The 17191-nt window shown below is 36.1% G+C and overlaps 1 protein-coding gene across 3 annotated transcripts in view; it reads left to right on the forward strand.

Moving 5' to 3' along the window:
* ADK (adenosine kinase) overlaps positions 1-17191 on the forward strand; it is a 282611-nt gene that overhangs the window by 22487 nt on the left and 242933 nt on the right. For all 3 annotated transcript variants that reach the window (XM_051616394.1, XM_051616396.1, XM_051616395.1), the window contains exon 3: positions 11282-11335. In XM_051616394.1, coding sequence (XP_051472354.1) covers positions 11282-11335 — 54 coding nt within the window. The remainder of the gene's footprint in view (positions 1-11281; positions 11336-17191) is intronic.

Genomic DNA, 17191 nt, shown 5'->3' on the forward strand with positions numbered 1-17191 from the left:
AGGGAGGAACAGTTTGTCCGGGTTTGAGCCAGGATTAAGCCACTTTTCCTCTTACTGTTTTTTTGGTGTTTTGGTTGGTTTTTTTAAATTTTTTTTCCTTCAGTAAGCTCTCTTTTAGCTAGCAGCAGCTAGGACTGGTAACAATGGAATATTTATGTTATTGCTGGGACTCCAAGGTCGCATGTTTACTCTGCTGGCTCAGGCACTACTGGGAGATCTGTGACCCGCCCTGTAGGAGGCTGAATTAGTCAGACAGCAAAATTGGCCGGAGATATTCCATTCCATGTATCTATGTAAGCTCAGAGGAAGGTCAGAGATCATGGAAGACAACTTCCTTCTTCTTCCCTTCTCTTCTGTCCATGGCCAGCGTCCAGGGAGTACTCTGTCTATCCATCACTGTTGACCCTTATTACTCTACCCTAAGCTCCTGTCTGCTCTGCCACTCCCTCTGGCAGCTCCGGGACTTTTCAGACTGTTCACAGCGAAGGACAGTGCTGTGGGAGTTGCTGGGGGTGTAGGGAGGCAGTAGGGGTTTGCGCATTCCTGAACACATTTGTATATAGTTGTACATATTTTCTTTTATCATTAACGTTTAATTAAAGCTGTTTTCAATCCAGAGAGTCTCTGTCTTACTCTTTCTCTCCTTCCCTACCTGGGTACGAGGGGGAGGGAATTGAAAGCATTATTGTCTCTGGTTTAATCGCAGATCCTGAGCCAAACTGTGGCACAGTTCTTCCCTAAAGCAGTAATTGCTGTTTTCCTATGTCTCATCCTCTAGTGGCAGCAAAGCAAGGAGTTTCTCTCTTAAGAGCTCTTCCCTGAATTTTCATCTTGGTATTGCTCCTTCCTTTTTTAGGATGAAATAAATTTCAGTGCAGTAAAGAAACATTCTCTGCCATTTTCCATATGCCACTTTTTTTCCAATAAAGCTAATGTCTTCAGTGGCTTGGTTAAGTTCTTTCAGCATGTGTGGAATTACACAGTAGCTGCAACATTTGTCTCTAGCTTGCTGTTTGTTCTAGTCAGTGTTAAAAATCACTTTTAGAGAAGGCAAATTAAGGCACGTGAACTCCCTGACAATTCTCTGTTTAAGTGTCTGTAAACTGAACTGTCCTATAATGAGTACTCACATGCAAAGACAGATGATGAAGAGATCTAGCTTTTAGGCACAGACTAACTTAAGTTGCAGTAATAGTATCGAACTGATACTTTAGCCTGTCACAAACAGAAAGACATTCATAAGGTTATGTAACAGGAAAATGGAATACATCTTAAAATATATGTATTTTTAATAAAGAAGTTTTAACTGGTATGGAAGGCTCCCTGTTAGTTTGCTTATGATTTCTAAATGGAGCAGTGCATTTTGCGTTAAAATATGATACACCAGTCTTTTCTCTGTGTCCCCTGGAGGCTGAAAAGGTAAATTCTTGGCATTTCTAAGACAATAGAGTATTTAACACAAATCAAGGTTAAATACAGCCTCAGCAAATCCAATATAATCCTTTTGGACGATTTTATTGCTTGAAAGTAACATTCTAGGCTGACGTTGTGGTTTATGAGCTCTTTACTGGAGAATAATTGTCTTTTGCTGTGTCTTTTTTTTTTTTAATGTGGCTGGCCTTTTTTTTGTACTAGACATACTAAAATAATTACATTTTAGAAATCCTGTTTTTGTACTTTTCTTTTTAGAGATAAAGACAGGACAGATTGAGTATGGGGACAAAATTGTAATTAATTTATGAAATGTATTGCATGCTGATGGAATCTAACACTGTTGTTTTATTTATGTTACTGCCTTTGTTAGTCTGTCCAAAGTATTAACCTGTATTTTATAGTAGAAGTAGAGCTTGATCCTGACATTTGAAGCACATTGTTTTATAAGTCTGCCTTCTCGTTAGAGGGAATGATGAAGGATTTGTTTTCAAGCATGAAGAAGCTGTTGAGTAGCTGCCAGTGCTGTTCATATATAGCATATAAAGAGGCTTGATTTGGACAAAATCATTAAAATAATCTGTAAATCTGTGCAGGAGAATCTCAGGCTCATGTCTGCAGCCACACTACTCTGCCTTCCCCAGATGATATTTTGTTAGCATTTCCTTCTCAAAGCAGAACTTATGCAGCAGTGAGATATATGGGTATTTTCAGTACTATTGCTGACAGGATCTGTTGTAGAACTGGTATAAGTTATCTGAACAATAAATCGGAAAGTGATAATACTCAGTTGGGGACTGACTTCTTGGAGAGCAGCATAGGGGCGAGGGACTGGGGAGTCCTAGTGGACAGAAGTATGACCATGAGCCAGCAATGTGCCCCTGTGGCCTAGAAGGCCAATGGCATCCTGGTTTTTATTAGGATTGTGGTTAGTAGGTATTTCAGAGCAGAAACAATGCAAAATGGCTGGTATGACTAAGTAAATGGTTTAAATATTGAAGGCTCAAAGCAATAATATTAAAATAATATGTTAGAGATAAGTTTTGCACAGATTGAATTAATTGAATTCCTTGATGAAATTACTAAAGGTCAATCAAGTATATTTCTGCCATTGTAATGAGCAGATAATTGAGTACTAATTTTCAAAATATGTGCAAAGTGTTTACAGGTTTTTAAAAGGTGCTTACAGTCAGATATTACAAAAAATCTTAATGAAAAAAAAAACATTTTTCTTTAGCTGTGTACTGGATATGTTTAGAAGTCTTAAATTTTTCGCTCACTATGGTTAAGAAAACTGTTGGGACAAGGCCACTAATATATGCTTAAGTCCAGAGTGATAGGGCTGACCCTATTAAATGATCGTAGTTTTCTGCAGTCTAGTGATTAACAGGCTTTAAACTTTGCTGGCTTTCTTAATCTCTTTTAATCATTTAAACCTATTATTGTTTTGACTTCAATTTCAAAAGCTTTTTAAATCTGTCTTACCATATTAATAGCTGATTAAAGTTCTGTTTTTCCACCATACTATCAGTGGGGAGTCTATCTTACTACACTGAATAATTTAGAAAGAACTATGTAGGAAAATAATGATTGGGAGGAAAAAAACCCAAACAAAAAACACAAGAAAACCAAACACAAAAAACACAGTAGTGATGCTTATATTTAAAGTAGTGTTCATATCCATGCAGTAAATTGGGGAAACAAAATTTATGACATGAATAACTGTATTTCTTTTTTTCTTTTAGATTTCAGGAGTATAATTTGAAGTTAATTCTGTGCTGAAATTCTAATTAATCTTTCATTTTTATAATAAGTATTGTGGTAAAAAAGTCTGTTAATATTTCGGGATTCCTTTCACCCAGAAATGTCAAGGATTTTTTCTGGAAAACAGCATTTTGTATAGGATGTGTTGCAGCCAAGTAAGAGTGCAGTCATACTAGCACACAGGAACTTTTAACTGTCTAAAAATGAAAACACCAGAAATTCCTCCGTGGGTTCTTGAATATGGTCCTTCATTCTCTCAGCCCTGACACTTCTATTCCAGTTTAATAAATGATATTGCCAAGATCTATGGTTTAGGTTGTACTTACACTTTTCCTTAAGCAGACGCTTTTGTGTCATTAAGCAGCATAATTCTCTGCCAGGACAATGCTATGTGCTTTTTCCCTAGCTGCACTTGATTCTTTGTCATTGGTAACTATGTAGTGATTTATTTTCAACATTTCATTTAGAAGTATCTTAACTTTCTGTTGCTGTTTTTTCATGTCTCCTTCCCATTACCAGTAGTATATGGTTTACGCCTACCTACGGTTCTTTCCAAGGTAAATGTTTTAGTTACATGTTTTTGTTTAAAAGTGGAAGGGGATGAAATAATTAGTGAGGCTGAATACTCACTCTGTTGAATTTTGCTAACTTTTCAGGGTTTTTTTTAGTTGTGCTTTTCTGTTTCTTATGTTGAACCAGTATGTTAGTGTCTTCAATTTTTTACTTAAGTTGGAAACTCAGGTTGAGTTAGTTGCAGATTATGACACCTGGTTTCCTCCCTCTCCGAGTTACTGCTCCATGTGATGCCCTGCCCATATTTTTATTCTTTTTATTTACCTACTTGACTATGTGTCTATCTGTATTTTGAAGTTACTGTGTTTGAATGTCTTAATCTTACTGTCTGCTAGAGTGTTCTGTTGTTATTACATACCCTTGCCAGCCTGCAGTCATCTATGGATTTTGTCAGTAGCTACTGTACTTAAGTGTGGATCACTCAGAAATGTGTCACATAGTGTTGGGTCTAGGGCTGATCCATATTAAAGTCAATGTGAAATGTGCATTGTATCACAGCCCAAATGCTTTCCTAAATTAATGTCTGAAAAGTCTGTTAGGCAGTTTCTTCTTTTATTGGTATAAGTGGACTGTTGCATAACTTAGATTGTTCTGGAAGCAGGTCTTCTTTTGGATTGTATTGTTACCATACAAGCCCTCTTTAATATTTCTATTTTTCCAGGAAGAGATTCTGGACTTGCATTTCATATTTGGCAGCAAAGCAGTAGCTACTCAGTACAAAATTTTTCTAAGATTGTCTAACCTGTGTAGGGTCATCCTAGAGTATCAGTGAATGATAAACAGCTGTCACTAAAACCAGAAATTAATATAGAAGTGTTTCTTGTTTTGCTGTCAATTTGTGGCTGAGGAAGAATGTGAACAGTTAAATGGGACCAGTTGCCCTGTTTCAAGGGCATGGGGAGTGTGATATCTTTGTGATGGTGAAGCTGGGAGACTACAGCAAGGCAACAGAGGAATTGACAAAAAAAAAAAAGTAAATGTATTAAACTGGCAGAATAAAACCAGTGCAAGTCAGGCAAGAGACTGAGACTTTCAGGATATGAATCAAAGCCCTTTACTGTTTGGTTTTGGAGTTTTTTCTCAATGGGAGAAAAAAATCTTAAAAAATACTTAGACTAGGGGGTGTGTATATATATACATATATATGCCAGTTACATTAAACATTACTTTTGGTTTAGCTAGTTGTATCTGTTCAGTGGTTAAATTGTCTGCTAAGTTTATACATGAAGTGTGGTCTGGGTTGTGGTTTTTTTGTTTTTGTCTTGTTTTAGAAAATGCACAGCCCCTAGAATCTGACGTAGCAAGCTTGAAGTAATGATCCAAACAAACACAAGTCATGGTACTTAGACTCTGTATTTGTGTACATGAAAATATTTACTAAGGTAATCAAAAGAGTAAGGCAATATTAGACGTTACTGAAATTTCAAAGCAACTTTAGCCTTGTCAAAAATGCAGAAATACGGCCTTGCATTAAGTTACATTTTACTACTGTAAGAAATGCAGTTCACTTATTGCATTTTTATCTTTTTATAGTTCAAGTCAGAATAAATGGAGTTAACAGTTATTGAAGCATTGCTTATTCTGTCAGATAAATTGCAGATGACAGTTGTGATGCAGGCTGACCTTCCATACCCATGCCCCATAAATCTGATGCGTTAGAAATGTTTTGGGTGCTTCTGTTGGGCTTTCTGTGTCCATTGGTCTGTCAATGCTCATGAAGATGCACTGTCATACCAGGTTCATACATGGCTGTATTTCTGACCTGAAAAATCTTGGAGGATGTGTTAACTGCATGTGGTAGCAAGCAGTCAGTACAGTCTGAAAAGGGACATATGAACATCAGTGTCACACAGGCTGGTTGTCCTAGTTTTTACAAGATTAATAATTTAGAAAAAACAACAGAAAAAGGGCTGTATTTCTTTTTTTAGAACAGTGAAAGTAGCTTTAACATCACTTGAAAGCTGAAGCAACATAATGGCTGAATCATTCTTCTGGAAACTTCTTTAGATTAATATGAAATACAAGAATACTATACTGAAGTCTTTAGGGTTTCTTAATGTGCTTGTTGAAAATTTATAAAGAAATGCTTCTGCAAGCTCTGTCTTAAAAAGGTCTTTTCTTGATGAAGCATATTCTAGTATAGCATATGTTCTGCTTGTTATGTCCAGTTAATACAACCAATGTACTTTCGGTCTGACAGAGAAATTGCACTCTTCCTTTTTTTTAATGACTTTTCTGCAAAGTTCAAATAATGTGTTGGAAATCTACCCTTTCATACATTCATACAAGTTTTAATCAATCTGGGAAATACTTATAAAAGTAACTGCAGCGAAGCAGGTGAAGTACAGTAAATTTACAGAATAGCTAAGCCCAAATGCATTTAAGGGGTAGCAGGGCCCTGTACTGTGGCAAAAAGTTTATATTGGTTTGTATGGCAAGCCAGGCAGAGCTGAGTTGCACAGATAGATGTTTAGATACCTGTTTGGGGCTTCCTGGGGTGCTTTATGATTGCAACTTTACATTACTGAAATAGTTTTCATCTTTATTTATTTTTTTTTTATGCTGACTATTCACATTGGTGGTTAATGCAACAATTTTTTTTAATCTCTAACATCTTGTTCCTCACAAGTTGTCTTGAAATTATTTATGAAAATATAACTGATATGTATACAGTTTTGCATACCTCTTTTTTCTGTCAAGTCTGCACAATGGACATTTTTTTCTTGGCTCTTTGGGCCAAAGCAGAAGTATAGAAGTCTGTGCTGATTTTTAGTTTGGTATCTGTTCAATTTTTAGCTATTGATTCTATTTAAGTTTTTGCTTTGGTGGATTCCAATTAAAAATTCTGAAAGGTAAATTACTTTTGAAGCTATGAAGGCCTGTTGCTATTTGAAACCTGTTTGCTCATCACCAGTTTTGATTTTGAGCCTTAGGACAGGTCAGTTTTACCAGCTTTTCAGGAAACTCCTTTTCATAGAGCAGATCTGAACTTGATATTCATTTGGAGTTTTTCAGCAGTACTTAATTAGCGTAGGCTGTGTTTTCTTTTTAATTTGGTTAAGGCTCTGTCAAATTGGATGCTGTTTACAGGAACCATGCCTCATGGCTGTTTGTTCCATTAAGAGCATTATTGTAAACATGATGACTACAGTCCAAGCACATTAATTTTCATACTTTGTCATCTTAGTTTAGGATTTGGGAAATTAAAAAAAAAAAGTGTTGAGTTGTAGGATTACCATTTCAGAAGGATCTTTAAAACACATTGTACAATTCACAGCTGAATATGCAAGTTCTTGTATGCTTAAAAAAAGAAAATCAGACATTTAAGAAAAATGTTACATTTCTGCTAAAACTGCGGTTGAGGTTATAAATATGCAAGAGAAGAGTATGCTGCCTTTTTTTTTTTTATAGCACCATAACTAAGTAGAATGTGTTGGTCAGAGTTGTACCTCTGCTTTTATGAGCAGTAAAACTTCCAAGTGACCTTGGCTTTATTTTTAGAGTGTATTTAGCTATACATATAGCCAAATTTCCTTAACACCATTCTGTTTCTGTATAGCGTCTGTCCTTAGAATGCCTGCAATAATCTTTTACTCTGGGTCTGTGCTACTTTCTTTTCAGGCTTGTGGAAAAGGAAAATATTTAAAATTAATGTAGTTGTGAATTTGTAGTTCATGTTTTAGGAGGCTAAGTTTGGTGTTACGAGCATATCTGCATGTACATGAAATTTGGTTCTGAAAACATAATCAGGAAGGAAGAAAATAAGTTCAGATCTGAGTTGTGATATAGTTAGTGATTACAGTAAACAAATGAGAAGATAAAGTTTCAGGAAAGCTTTGTCTTAGGAATTTGAAAACATCCGTGATAATTACAATTCAATTATTTCAAGATTTTCTTATTGAATTATATCCCCAGTTTGTGAATATTCTGAAGTTCTGGAGTTGGGGACCAAGGGGAGGCACATCAGCTAATTTAGATATTCTGTATCTCTGGGCCCCATTGTAGTCAAAGGCCAGAGTGATGCTTCTCCGGAGTGTGAATTACAGCTGGGCCTTTGTTTCTTGATGAAATGTAGGACAATTAACTTGCTCACTTGTCCTTGTAAATTAAATGCCTGAACTCACCTTTTTGCAACCAGGTTGGAAAAAATGCTGTTTAAAAAAAAAAAATTGTCTCAACATTGAAGAGAATAAAGCAGTGTGAAATTTCTCACTTAAACTGCCATTAGAAGATGGATGATAGAATAATAATGATTTCTTTTAGCTCCTATCTGCAGCTAGGTCACTCAAGCTTTGATCAGAATAGGGTGTGCTGGCATGACTATAATACAATTACATCTAGAGGTTAGACCAAGACTTTTGTGGCTTAAGAAACTGCATAAGGAACTGAGTTGGGGAGAAAGCTGCTGTCTTCTGTAAGTGGAATCTTTGCTGGAGGTAGGATCAGCCTATCAGACTGTAAGAAGCCATCAGCTGCCGTGCTCACAGGCTGGGGTGTGCATATCTGGGCAAGCAGCTGCACCAGTTTGGTGAAAATATGCAGCTGTGCAGTGTGATAATTGCTGCAGTTGGGACATGTTCTTTGTCTCTATCTTCATGTTTGTCTGCAGCTGCCATTTTGAAGGGAGTGCCTTTGAACATTGGCTGCTTTTCCAGCAGGTTAAATATCTGTGAAGGACATAATAAAATGTTTAATCATCTAATGTTTTAAATGCACTGAAGTTTGTTTTGACTCTTACCTGCAATGTTGCTCTATACCTGGCATATTTTTGTTCTTCGGCACTGGACAATTTAAGAGAATAATAATTATTTTATGTGCTAGGATAGACAGTTGAAAAGATACAGGGCAGAAAATACAGCAAATTAAAGTTGTGGTCCCTTCAGTTCCTTCGCTTGTTTCCATAGCATGCTTCCTTGTCTTCTACTTGCTAGTTTAATACCAGGTGTTTAAATGTGTAATATGTGTACAGTATGTTGTTCTGGTAACTTAAATGGTTTTAAATGTCCGAACTTATTTAACATTTTTCAACTGCATATCTTTAGCTTCAATTTTGCATTTAGTATCCTTGGCTCTTCAAGGGCTTTGTAGAGAAATTCTCCCAAATCTAACCTTCATCAGTTAGGAAGAGCCAACTGGTGCTTTTCAATCTTGCCTACTAAACACATGTTGGGAAATAATATCTAAGCTGCTCACTGTGCTAGTTGCACACTGAAATTTATGGAATACCTCAGCGGCTGTGTATGAAATATAATATGCATCCTGTCTTAATGCATAAAGTACTATTACAAGTTGGAACTCCGCAAACATGTCCCTTTGTGGGAAATTTGCTTTTATAGCAGCTTGTCAAAGGAGTATCTCTGGGGTCAAGAAAATATATTTGAAAAATTCGGCTTTTGTAGTGAAAGGAGGGGGTGGTGGCAAAAAAGATTTGGTAAGCCAAGGTTCACCACAGGAAACATTCTGCAAACCTCAGGGCTAGCAACTGTGTCCCTCTGGCACCCCTCTGTGGTATGTCAGTAACATACTCGAAGTGAAATTCACACTTCTGTTAAAAAGCATTCCCATTATGTTACATGGCTTCTGTTAAATCTGACTGACTAGTTTGAGTAAGTAGTGAAGGATTTTCTTTGGAATTTTTCCCCTAGCTAACTGTAGGAGTTGAATGATGGTTTTAAAAAAAAGAAGTGAAGGAACAAGGAACCTGAAAGCTTTAAAAAGCTCAAGTATATGTAATATTTCTATATCTTCAGCAGATAAAACTGTATTCTGTTCTAGCTGAAGTTGTCTGCTTTCTGGGCAGAGAAAAACATGTACTGTTATTTTTAGTGAAGAATGGCTATAACTTTATGCAGATATATCTTTTAATGGGCAAAATTTTCTCAGGTTACAAAATTGATTGTGTATTAGCCGAGGGTATTTCTATGACAAGCACATGGTTTTAACAAATGATCTGATTTCCTTTTAAGTAAGATTGCAATTTGTGTAAGAAGAGTTAGTGTCCTTTGACACAGACGGTCCTTTTAGAATTCCTGGTAGCTCGTTGCTTTTTATGTGATATGCAAATATTTGCTATCAATAAAATGCTTATTAAGGCATGACAAATTGATAGATCAGGTAGGTGTAGTAGCATTATGAAAAGACTGGTAGTCGGCTAAAGCCTTTTTCTTTAAAGACAAAGAGCCTGGTACTGTTCACTAGACAAAGCATTGATTTGGAAGTAAATGACTACAACAGTTAAAATTTGAGGCTTAGAGACTGACAGGATGGCCAGCTATGAAGAAGACTTGGCAGTTAAACCAAGTGACCTGAATGTGTTATTGAACAGTGTGTTACATTATAGTCTGCTTGCTAAAAAAGTCAAATTAAAACTGTGTTTAGAAGGAGAATATGGATGGACCTCACTGTATTAGAAGTGGCTCCATGAAGGATTTCGCAGCAAAGTGGATGAATAGATGTAAGTCAGTGTGATACTACAGCAAATAACCTGAGGCAGTCTCTGCATATGTAAACAAGAAAAATGGGTCAGTCAGTCACTGTCTTGCATGTTTGAATGCAGCACTAGTGAGCTTGAGAATGTGGCTGGGGTTAATGCTTGCATTTTAAAGGGATGCTGTGAAAGTTTCAGAAGGTATCATCAGAAAATACATAAGTTTTACCTGTTTATTTGAAATAAAAGTTAATTTGCAAGAGAGTTTGATTGCAGTTGGTTGGTGACTGGAGTCTTTCCTCAGGAGGAGTAATTCATGGTTCTGCAGTTGACTGGGGCAAGGAACAAAACGGAAGACAGAGGCACAGTGGGAACCTTCTGAAGTTTGAGCACTTAGCTGTTTGCAGAATTATCAAATGGACACTTTTAGCTGCTTAAATTATGTAATACTGTCTTACAAAACCAATCAACAACAACAAAAAAGCAAAACAAAAAACCAAACCCTGCTGAAAATCAGAACAGTTATAATTGAGGAATATTTTGAGATGGCAAAAGCTTTTGCTCTGAGTCAGAAAGTGAATGACAGTGCAGCCTGCAGTGTGACTAGTAGTACCCTGTGCTGGATTCCTTTTTCCCTCTCAATCAGACTGTGTAGGCAACCTATTCCACTATATTGCCTATTAGGTTAAACCAGCAAGGAAAGGTTCTTTATCTCAAGCTCTTGCTTGCATCGGATGATGCTTGTATGGATTGCAGAAGTTTTCCTAAATAGGCTTGTTAAAATAGATTTTTTTCCTATAGAATGTTTTGTGTACTGATTATAATAGTTTTATTTGACACAGGGAGAAATGCTATAGCCAATTTCAGTGTTAAAGTTGTCTGTTTTCATTACTGTCATGTTTGTTCAGGTACAAATTACAAGATCAATGTGCAGTTTATTATGAAATGCAATGGTTTTGTGTATATATAGCAAGCCAAAATATCTGATACGATTTGAAGCTGTGATATAAAGCAAAAGTTTTGTATGATGTTTACTTTAATAAAGATGTAGTAAATTTTTTGAAAACTTTGTGTTTTTTCTTTAAGGTATGGGCTGAAGCCAAATGACCAAATCTTGGCAGAGGACAAGCACAAAGAACTGTAAGTTCTTTTATGGTGATACACATGCATGCTTTATGTATTGACTATTCTATGTATATACATACCTTATTACTAAAGATCTGAAGCAAAACATTTGTGTTTTAGTAAATAGCTTATGTTTTTTAGTATTACCTGCTGTAAATTATAGAACTTGTCTGAAAACTAATAATTTAAATATTCAATTTTTTTCACTAAATTTTCTTAACTGCAGTTGGTACACATGCAATTTAAATGTCTCTGTGTTCATCCTAGCTGATGTTTTATGTGTGACAATGGTTAAACTAACAGCTATTGCCTGCCTGCATTATGTTTATGTAGAACTGAAATGTTTGAATCTGGCAGAAATGAAAAGGAAGATTATTTTTTTCAGGTTCAGTGTTGACTCATTATTTTACTTTGCCTCCTCATGTGATATCATGGCCATTGTCACCTTCGCAGATAACTCTCCTCATAAGAGTTGGACTGTGTTGAGGAATGTATTTAAGAGTTGCCAGGCCCCTGTCAGTTATATTGAAACTTGACTTGTTTTGGCTAATCTGATTTTGTAGCCTAAAAACTCTTGTTCCTGGGAAAAAAAAAAAGTGTGATCCTTTGTTGAATTGTTCATTTGTTTAGCTATAGGAAGTATAGGCAAACATTGCAGTGACAGTATATTCAGTTACTTTGCTCCTTCATTAAAGACATGCCCAAATCAAAGAAACCTGAAGTTCAAATTTATTCTGATTTTAGATTATCTTCATCTAAATAACTTCTAAAAAAAAGTTTTGAGACACTATGTACTGAAATACAAAAGTTGAAAGAGAACACTGGGTATTGTGCATAGGCATGTGTATATGTATCTTTTTGGAAAAGGTGAAGTATAAAGACTGGTATGTATTGTCTGTGTATTACCCAGTTACGTGGCAGTGGGGATCCTGAGCTTGTGTGCCTGGTTTTGAAATATTTGTGTTTTTTGTGGTTTTCTGTGTTTCTTTGTTTTCCTTTTCTCTCCAGTTACGGTAGATGTTTAAATAGATACTGAGGTTCTCCAAGTTACTGCCTTTTGAAATGTAAACATGTTTTGAAAGTGGAGGGGTCTTGACAGTACACAGTATTCTTTTGATAGCGACTGATTAGCTCAATCAAGGGTTACAATATTAAATGGGAGAAAAGTACTAGCTAAGTAAAAGATGGCACAACTGGAACAGTCCATCTCACTTGCATGTGTAAGCATAGAGGTTACATGAAGTCAATAGTGTAATATTTTTTATTTCAGAACTTAGTTTACAACTGGCTGAGTAGCTACATGCAGTGCATGAACACCAGTTTTCTTCTTGCCCCAGTCATTCATGGTCCTGCATAAGCTGCCTGAAAAACCTACAATGTGAATGTCGTCTTTGCTGTCTCTCAAATCTGTATTATGTAACTGCACTTTTATTTGTTTGTTTCAAGATAGGTAGTCGGTATGAAAGACTGTAGAAAATGCTTCAATTGTCACTCCCCGCATAATTTTATTGTGTGTCGTCTCCATGATGACTACTGGAATATTTATCTAGAAGTTGTATATCCAAGGAAGATAGAGATTTTTAGGATGACTTTCACATTTCTTTATTTCAGGGTAAAAATAGTGGGGAATTTTGTCCCTTTTGTGTGCATCTGCATGCTAACATACAAGTAAAACTTCATTTATATTTCAGACTTTTGGCTCTTGCACGTAATTGTCTGTTTTCATTATTACACTAGTGTTATTTTGCATAATTTCTTGTAGTACTCCCAAAAGACTAGAAGCAGTTTATTCATGTTTAAGGTGAGCTAACTGCTTCATATGAATGAATATATATAACTGTAAGGTTTTCACCTGTTAAAAGTTTGGATTTTTCTCAGTAAGATCATAAATTTCAAACAGTAAAAATGTGTTCTGGTAACAAAGTTTTAATTCCTTGGGAAAAATAATTATTTGTTAAAAACCTTAGTGATTGACTTACTAGCCAAATAAAATTTCTGTGTTCTTTCAGAGAATGGAAAAAGGCATTGAACTTGCCTGTGACTTTAAAACTGCTTGAGCTCCAGGCGAAAGACAGGATACAGCAGTTGCCTTTGATCGGTAGATTTGTTTTATGTAGAGCAGTCTCTCTAATGACAGAGCACTTGTGGACAACATAATTACGATTAACCCATTAAATATGTTAGACCATTTTTAAAAGATATAAGCTAGAAATAATAACAGTACTAGCATGTTGAGGGGTTAAACACAGGTTAAATGACATACAGATCTATTTTGGACAGTACAAGCTGTACTATGTACACAAGCTTTATTTGCACAATAGATACTGATTAAACTGAACCTTTTGATATGAAATATTTAATTTGAACTAGTTTAAACACACTAAAATCCTGTTTGAGTTTTTTATTTAACGTACGTTGCATATTACTTAGTTGCATATTAGTTACTGATATTTTTTCACAGCATAGTCATTTCTTAAATGAAGGGTTGAGCTCTTTTAATAAAGACAGTTTAGTAAAGCTGAAGTTTTACATCAATCAGTTGCCACAGATATGCTTCTTAGATTTTTGTTGTTGTTACCACTACAGTTGCTCCAGGTCCGCTACAACATGATTTATATGCTCTTGGTTATAATGAAAGATTTTGAATGTGATTTTGCCATTGACCTTGAAATCTTGAATGTTGCTGGATGTCTGACCAGGGTAAAACACTTGTTTTAGGGAGAGACCTTTGAAACTTTTCTGATGTGCTCTGTGCTCTTCTTCTTGAACCATGTTAACTGTATGGTACAGAACATAGAAAGCAGTGTTGAACCTCACCACACTTCTAGTCCTTCAAGTCTTTCTCTGATTTAACTTACAGATGAGTTGTTAGATACTTAGCTATGCGTTTATATTTAAAAGAAATTCTAGGCAATGGTGCAAGGCAACTTAGCACTAGGGTAATGCTTCCTGATTTGGTAATCAACTTATTCTTAAGTTCAGTGCCCTCGTAACTAAGGTGTTCTCCTGAAGCCTTTCCTAATGTTTTAAAGCCAAATACCAAGTTAGACTCTCCTGTATTTCTGTTCAGTGCCAAAATCACCTTGGTTAAAATGCTTTTATTCTTCCAGTCTTTGAAATGTTAGCAGCTTTTCTATTGACTTACCTAGTAAGGAAGACTTCTTTTGGCATTCTTCTTTTAGTAGTGTCACAATTATTTCTGACTCTCAGATGTCACTGAGTTTCTTAGAGATCTCTTCTTTGTAGCTGTTCATTGTAAAAATTTAGGTTTTGTTCAGTAATGAATGCCTTATCTCCAAAGGTAATTGGGCCAGCTACACACTGACTTCGCTAGATCCTGTTGTCCTTGAATTGTAGTTATCTAGAGAGAGTTCAGCCACTAAGACAGACTGGGGTTGTTTTACAGGCATGGCATCTACTTCTAGTTTAAGAGCTAAGGTACGAAAGATGCCTTTTTTTTTTTTTCCTGCTTCCGATTCACTTTGACTGTAATAGCCTTATAAATTTGGTTTTTTTCATTAGTGTATACATTTTTATCTTAAAGGAATTTGTTAGCACTAAAGTTGTAAGTCAGTGCATATATACATAGTGTTCATAATTGAGCTGGAAATATCTAACCCCCCCCTGCCTCCCAGCCCCAGTCAACTCCTGAATGCACAAAAGGTGGAGGTCACTGTCCTGCAGCTCAGCCAGGGAGTGGAATGTTTGCAGGCTCCTTAGCGTGCTTTAATGTAAAATAAGCAGATTAATTGAAACCACCATGACTGATGATTAAGCCAAGCACTCCAGTCTTGTTGTGAATCACAAGCAACATGTTTTCACTGGCAAGTTTATTATTCTGCAGTGAGAATAACAAAGATGGGGTAAAGATAGTTTCTTCAGTTTGCACTGGAGTTTTACAATGTAAGCATGCCTTTGTGTCTGAAGAGGTGTTCTGGGGATATTTCCTGTAGTTTGGAGGAGAGGAAAGTAAGATTTCTATCCTGCAAGACTGCTGGGGAAACTTGGACATAATAAGGCTGGTGAGGCCTTAATGTTTCATTTTTTCATTTTCTGAGAGCAATAAATAAATACAAACTCTGAGAAGAATGTTAGTATTTCTGCTGACCCTTTGTCCAATCTTTTAACAAGAGTTGCTTCTATTTTATTTTTTTTTTCTCAGAATTGGGCTGAATGACTTCAACTGAACGTCATTTTAACCAAGCGTAGATTTTGTGTGTGTGTGTGCACGTGTTGTTGCCTAGATGTTTTTTTTTTTTTTACTGGATTCCACATCAAAAGGTTTTGAGGAGAATAAATATAAGCCAAGTGCAGCAAGCAATGGGGTGAGGATCCGAGTTGTCTTGGTACTAAAGTAGAAACAGTTTGTTTACTCATTGCCCAATAAAGAGGCCATTTTCACTGTGTAGTGTAGTGTTGGCAGAGGTGTTGGGGTGTTTTATTAATATTTTTTTTTAGAAAAAATCTTGGTAGCTTGACTAGCTTGTATGAATTAGGCAACTAAAATATTGTGAGTCCTAAAAGCATTGTTTGGTGGTTAGTGATACCATTAAACTGTAAGCAATGTTTCAGGATACTTGTTTTAAAACAGCTTTGACTGCTGGTTATACAATTTTATGAATAGTTTTGTTTAAGCAGTTTTTGCCATGACAGAACACTTTTTTCAAAGTTAGCTGAAGAAGAAACTGGGAATTGTGGCAGCTGTTTTGTGCCCTACAGCCACCTCTGCTTTCCTAATGTATCTCTTCACAAAGCTGAAGACTATGAACTGAGAAAGAGGAAGAAGATAATTGTAACCTTTATTTCTCTCAGCTATTTGTGTTGAAGTTAGAAGATAGGCAGTTGTGTTACTCTGCTGCAAGACTGCTGAGAGGAATTTACTTAAGAATTTCATTCTTAGCTGCAGACTTTCTATATGAATACTTCTTCAGAGTGAAACTGAACAAGGGACAGAGGGAATCTTAAGCTTGAGAACAGCTAGTTGAGTAACTGATGAATTTTTTAATTACCTGTATCATCTAGGGTTTTTGGTGAGTTTTGGTTTTGCTTAGCCAAGATAATATAAGGGAGTGTGTGTGTGTATAAATGTAGGTGAGGATTGATTAAAGGGGTGAATCTTGGAGGCACAGTAAAATTGTTTGGGCCTGTATGATGCTTGGGAAAGAGTAGGTAAATTTACAGTTGGGGTTTAGAAATAGTCTGGGTATGTTAGAATGCTTGAGGATGCAAAAGGGACAGAACTTTTTAATGGGGATATTGTAGTGGATTTTTGTTGTATTTGGAGGGGTACCATGTGTTTATCACTACCTGTATGTCACTTAAGTGCAAAAGCTAAGGGTTTCAACCCCAAACCTACTTCCTAGGCCGCCTTGCCTCATTGATGGTTCAAATGCAGTGGGAGGGGCCTGAATACTGGGAATGTGAAGGGGTGCAACTATCTGTCTAATTCTGTTGGATACCACCACCAAGCCACAGTTCTTCGTGCCACTAGAGGGTGTAGCTTATTTTCAGTGACGCTTTAAAAAATTCTTCTGTGTATGTTCTGTTTATGGTGTCCCATTGATGTGTAGTCTCTTTAAAATACCTCTGGTTTTTATCTACCTTGTTCCTGCTAAAACCTAAAAGGTAGGGTAGAAGATTGTTTTTTGAGGGGAAAGTGATATTGAAATATCAGAAATAGTAAGTTTTAAATATTTTGTCAGTCTACTCAACATGTGCTGGAAACATAAATGGTTTATATGGTTGAGGAAGGGCATGAACCTGTCACAGACACTTGTCAAAGCTGTTGAGTTACTTTATATAATAGACCTTACTTAAAATTACATTTGAGTGGATTATTATGTAATATGGAATATGACTCAGCAATGGAGT

This window comes from Apus apus, chromosome 4 (assembly GCF_020740795.1).
Source record: "Apus apus isolate bApuApu2 chromosome 4, bApuApu2.pri.cur, whole genome shotgun sequence".
Lineage (NCBI taxonomy): Eukaryota > Metazoa > Chordata > Aves > Apodiformes > Apodidae > Apus > Apus apus.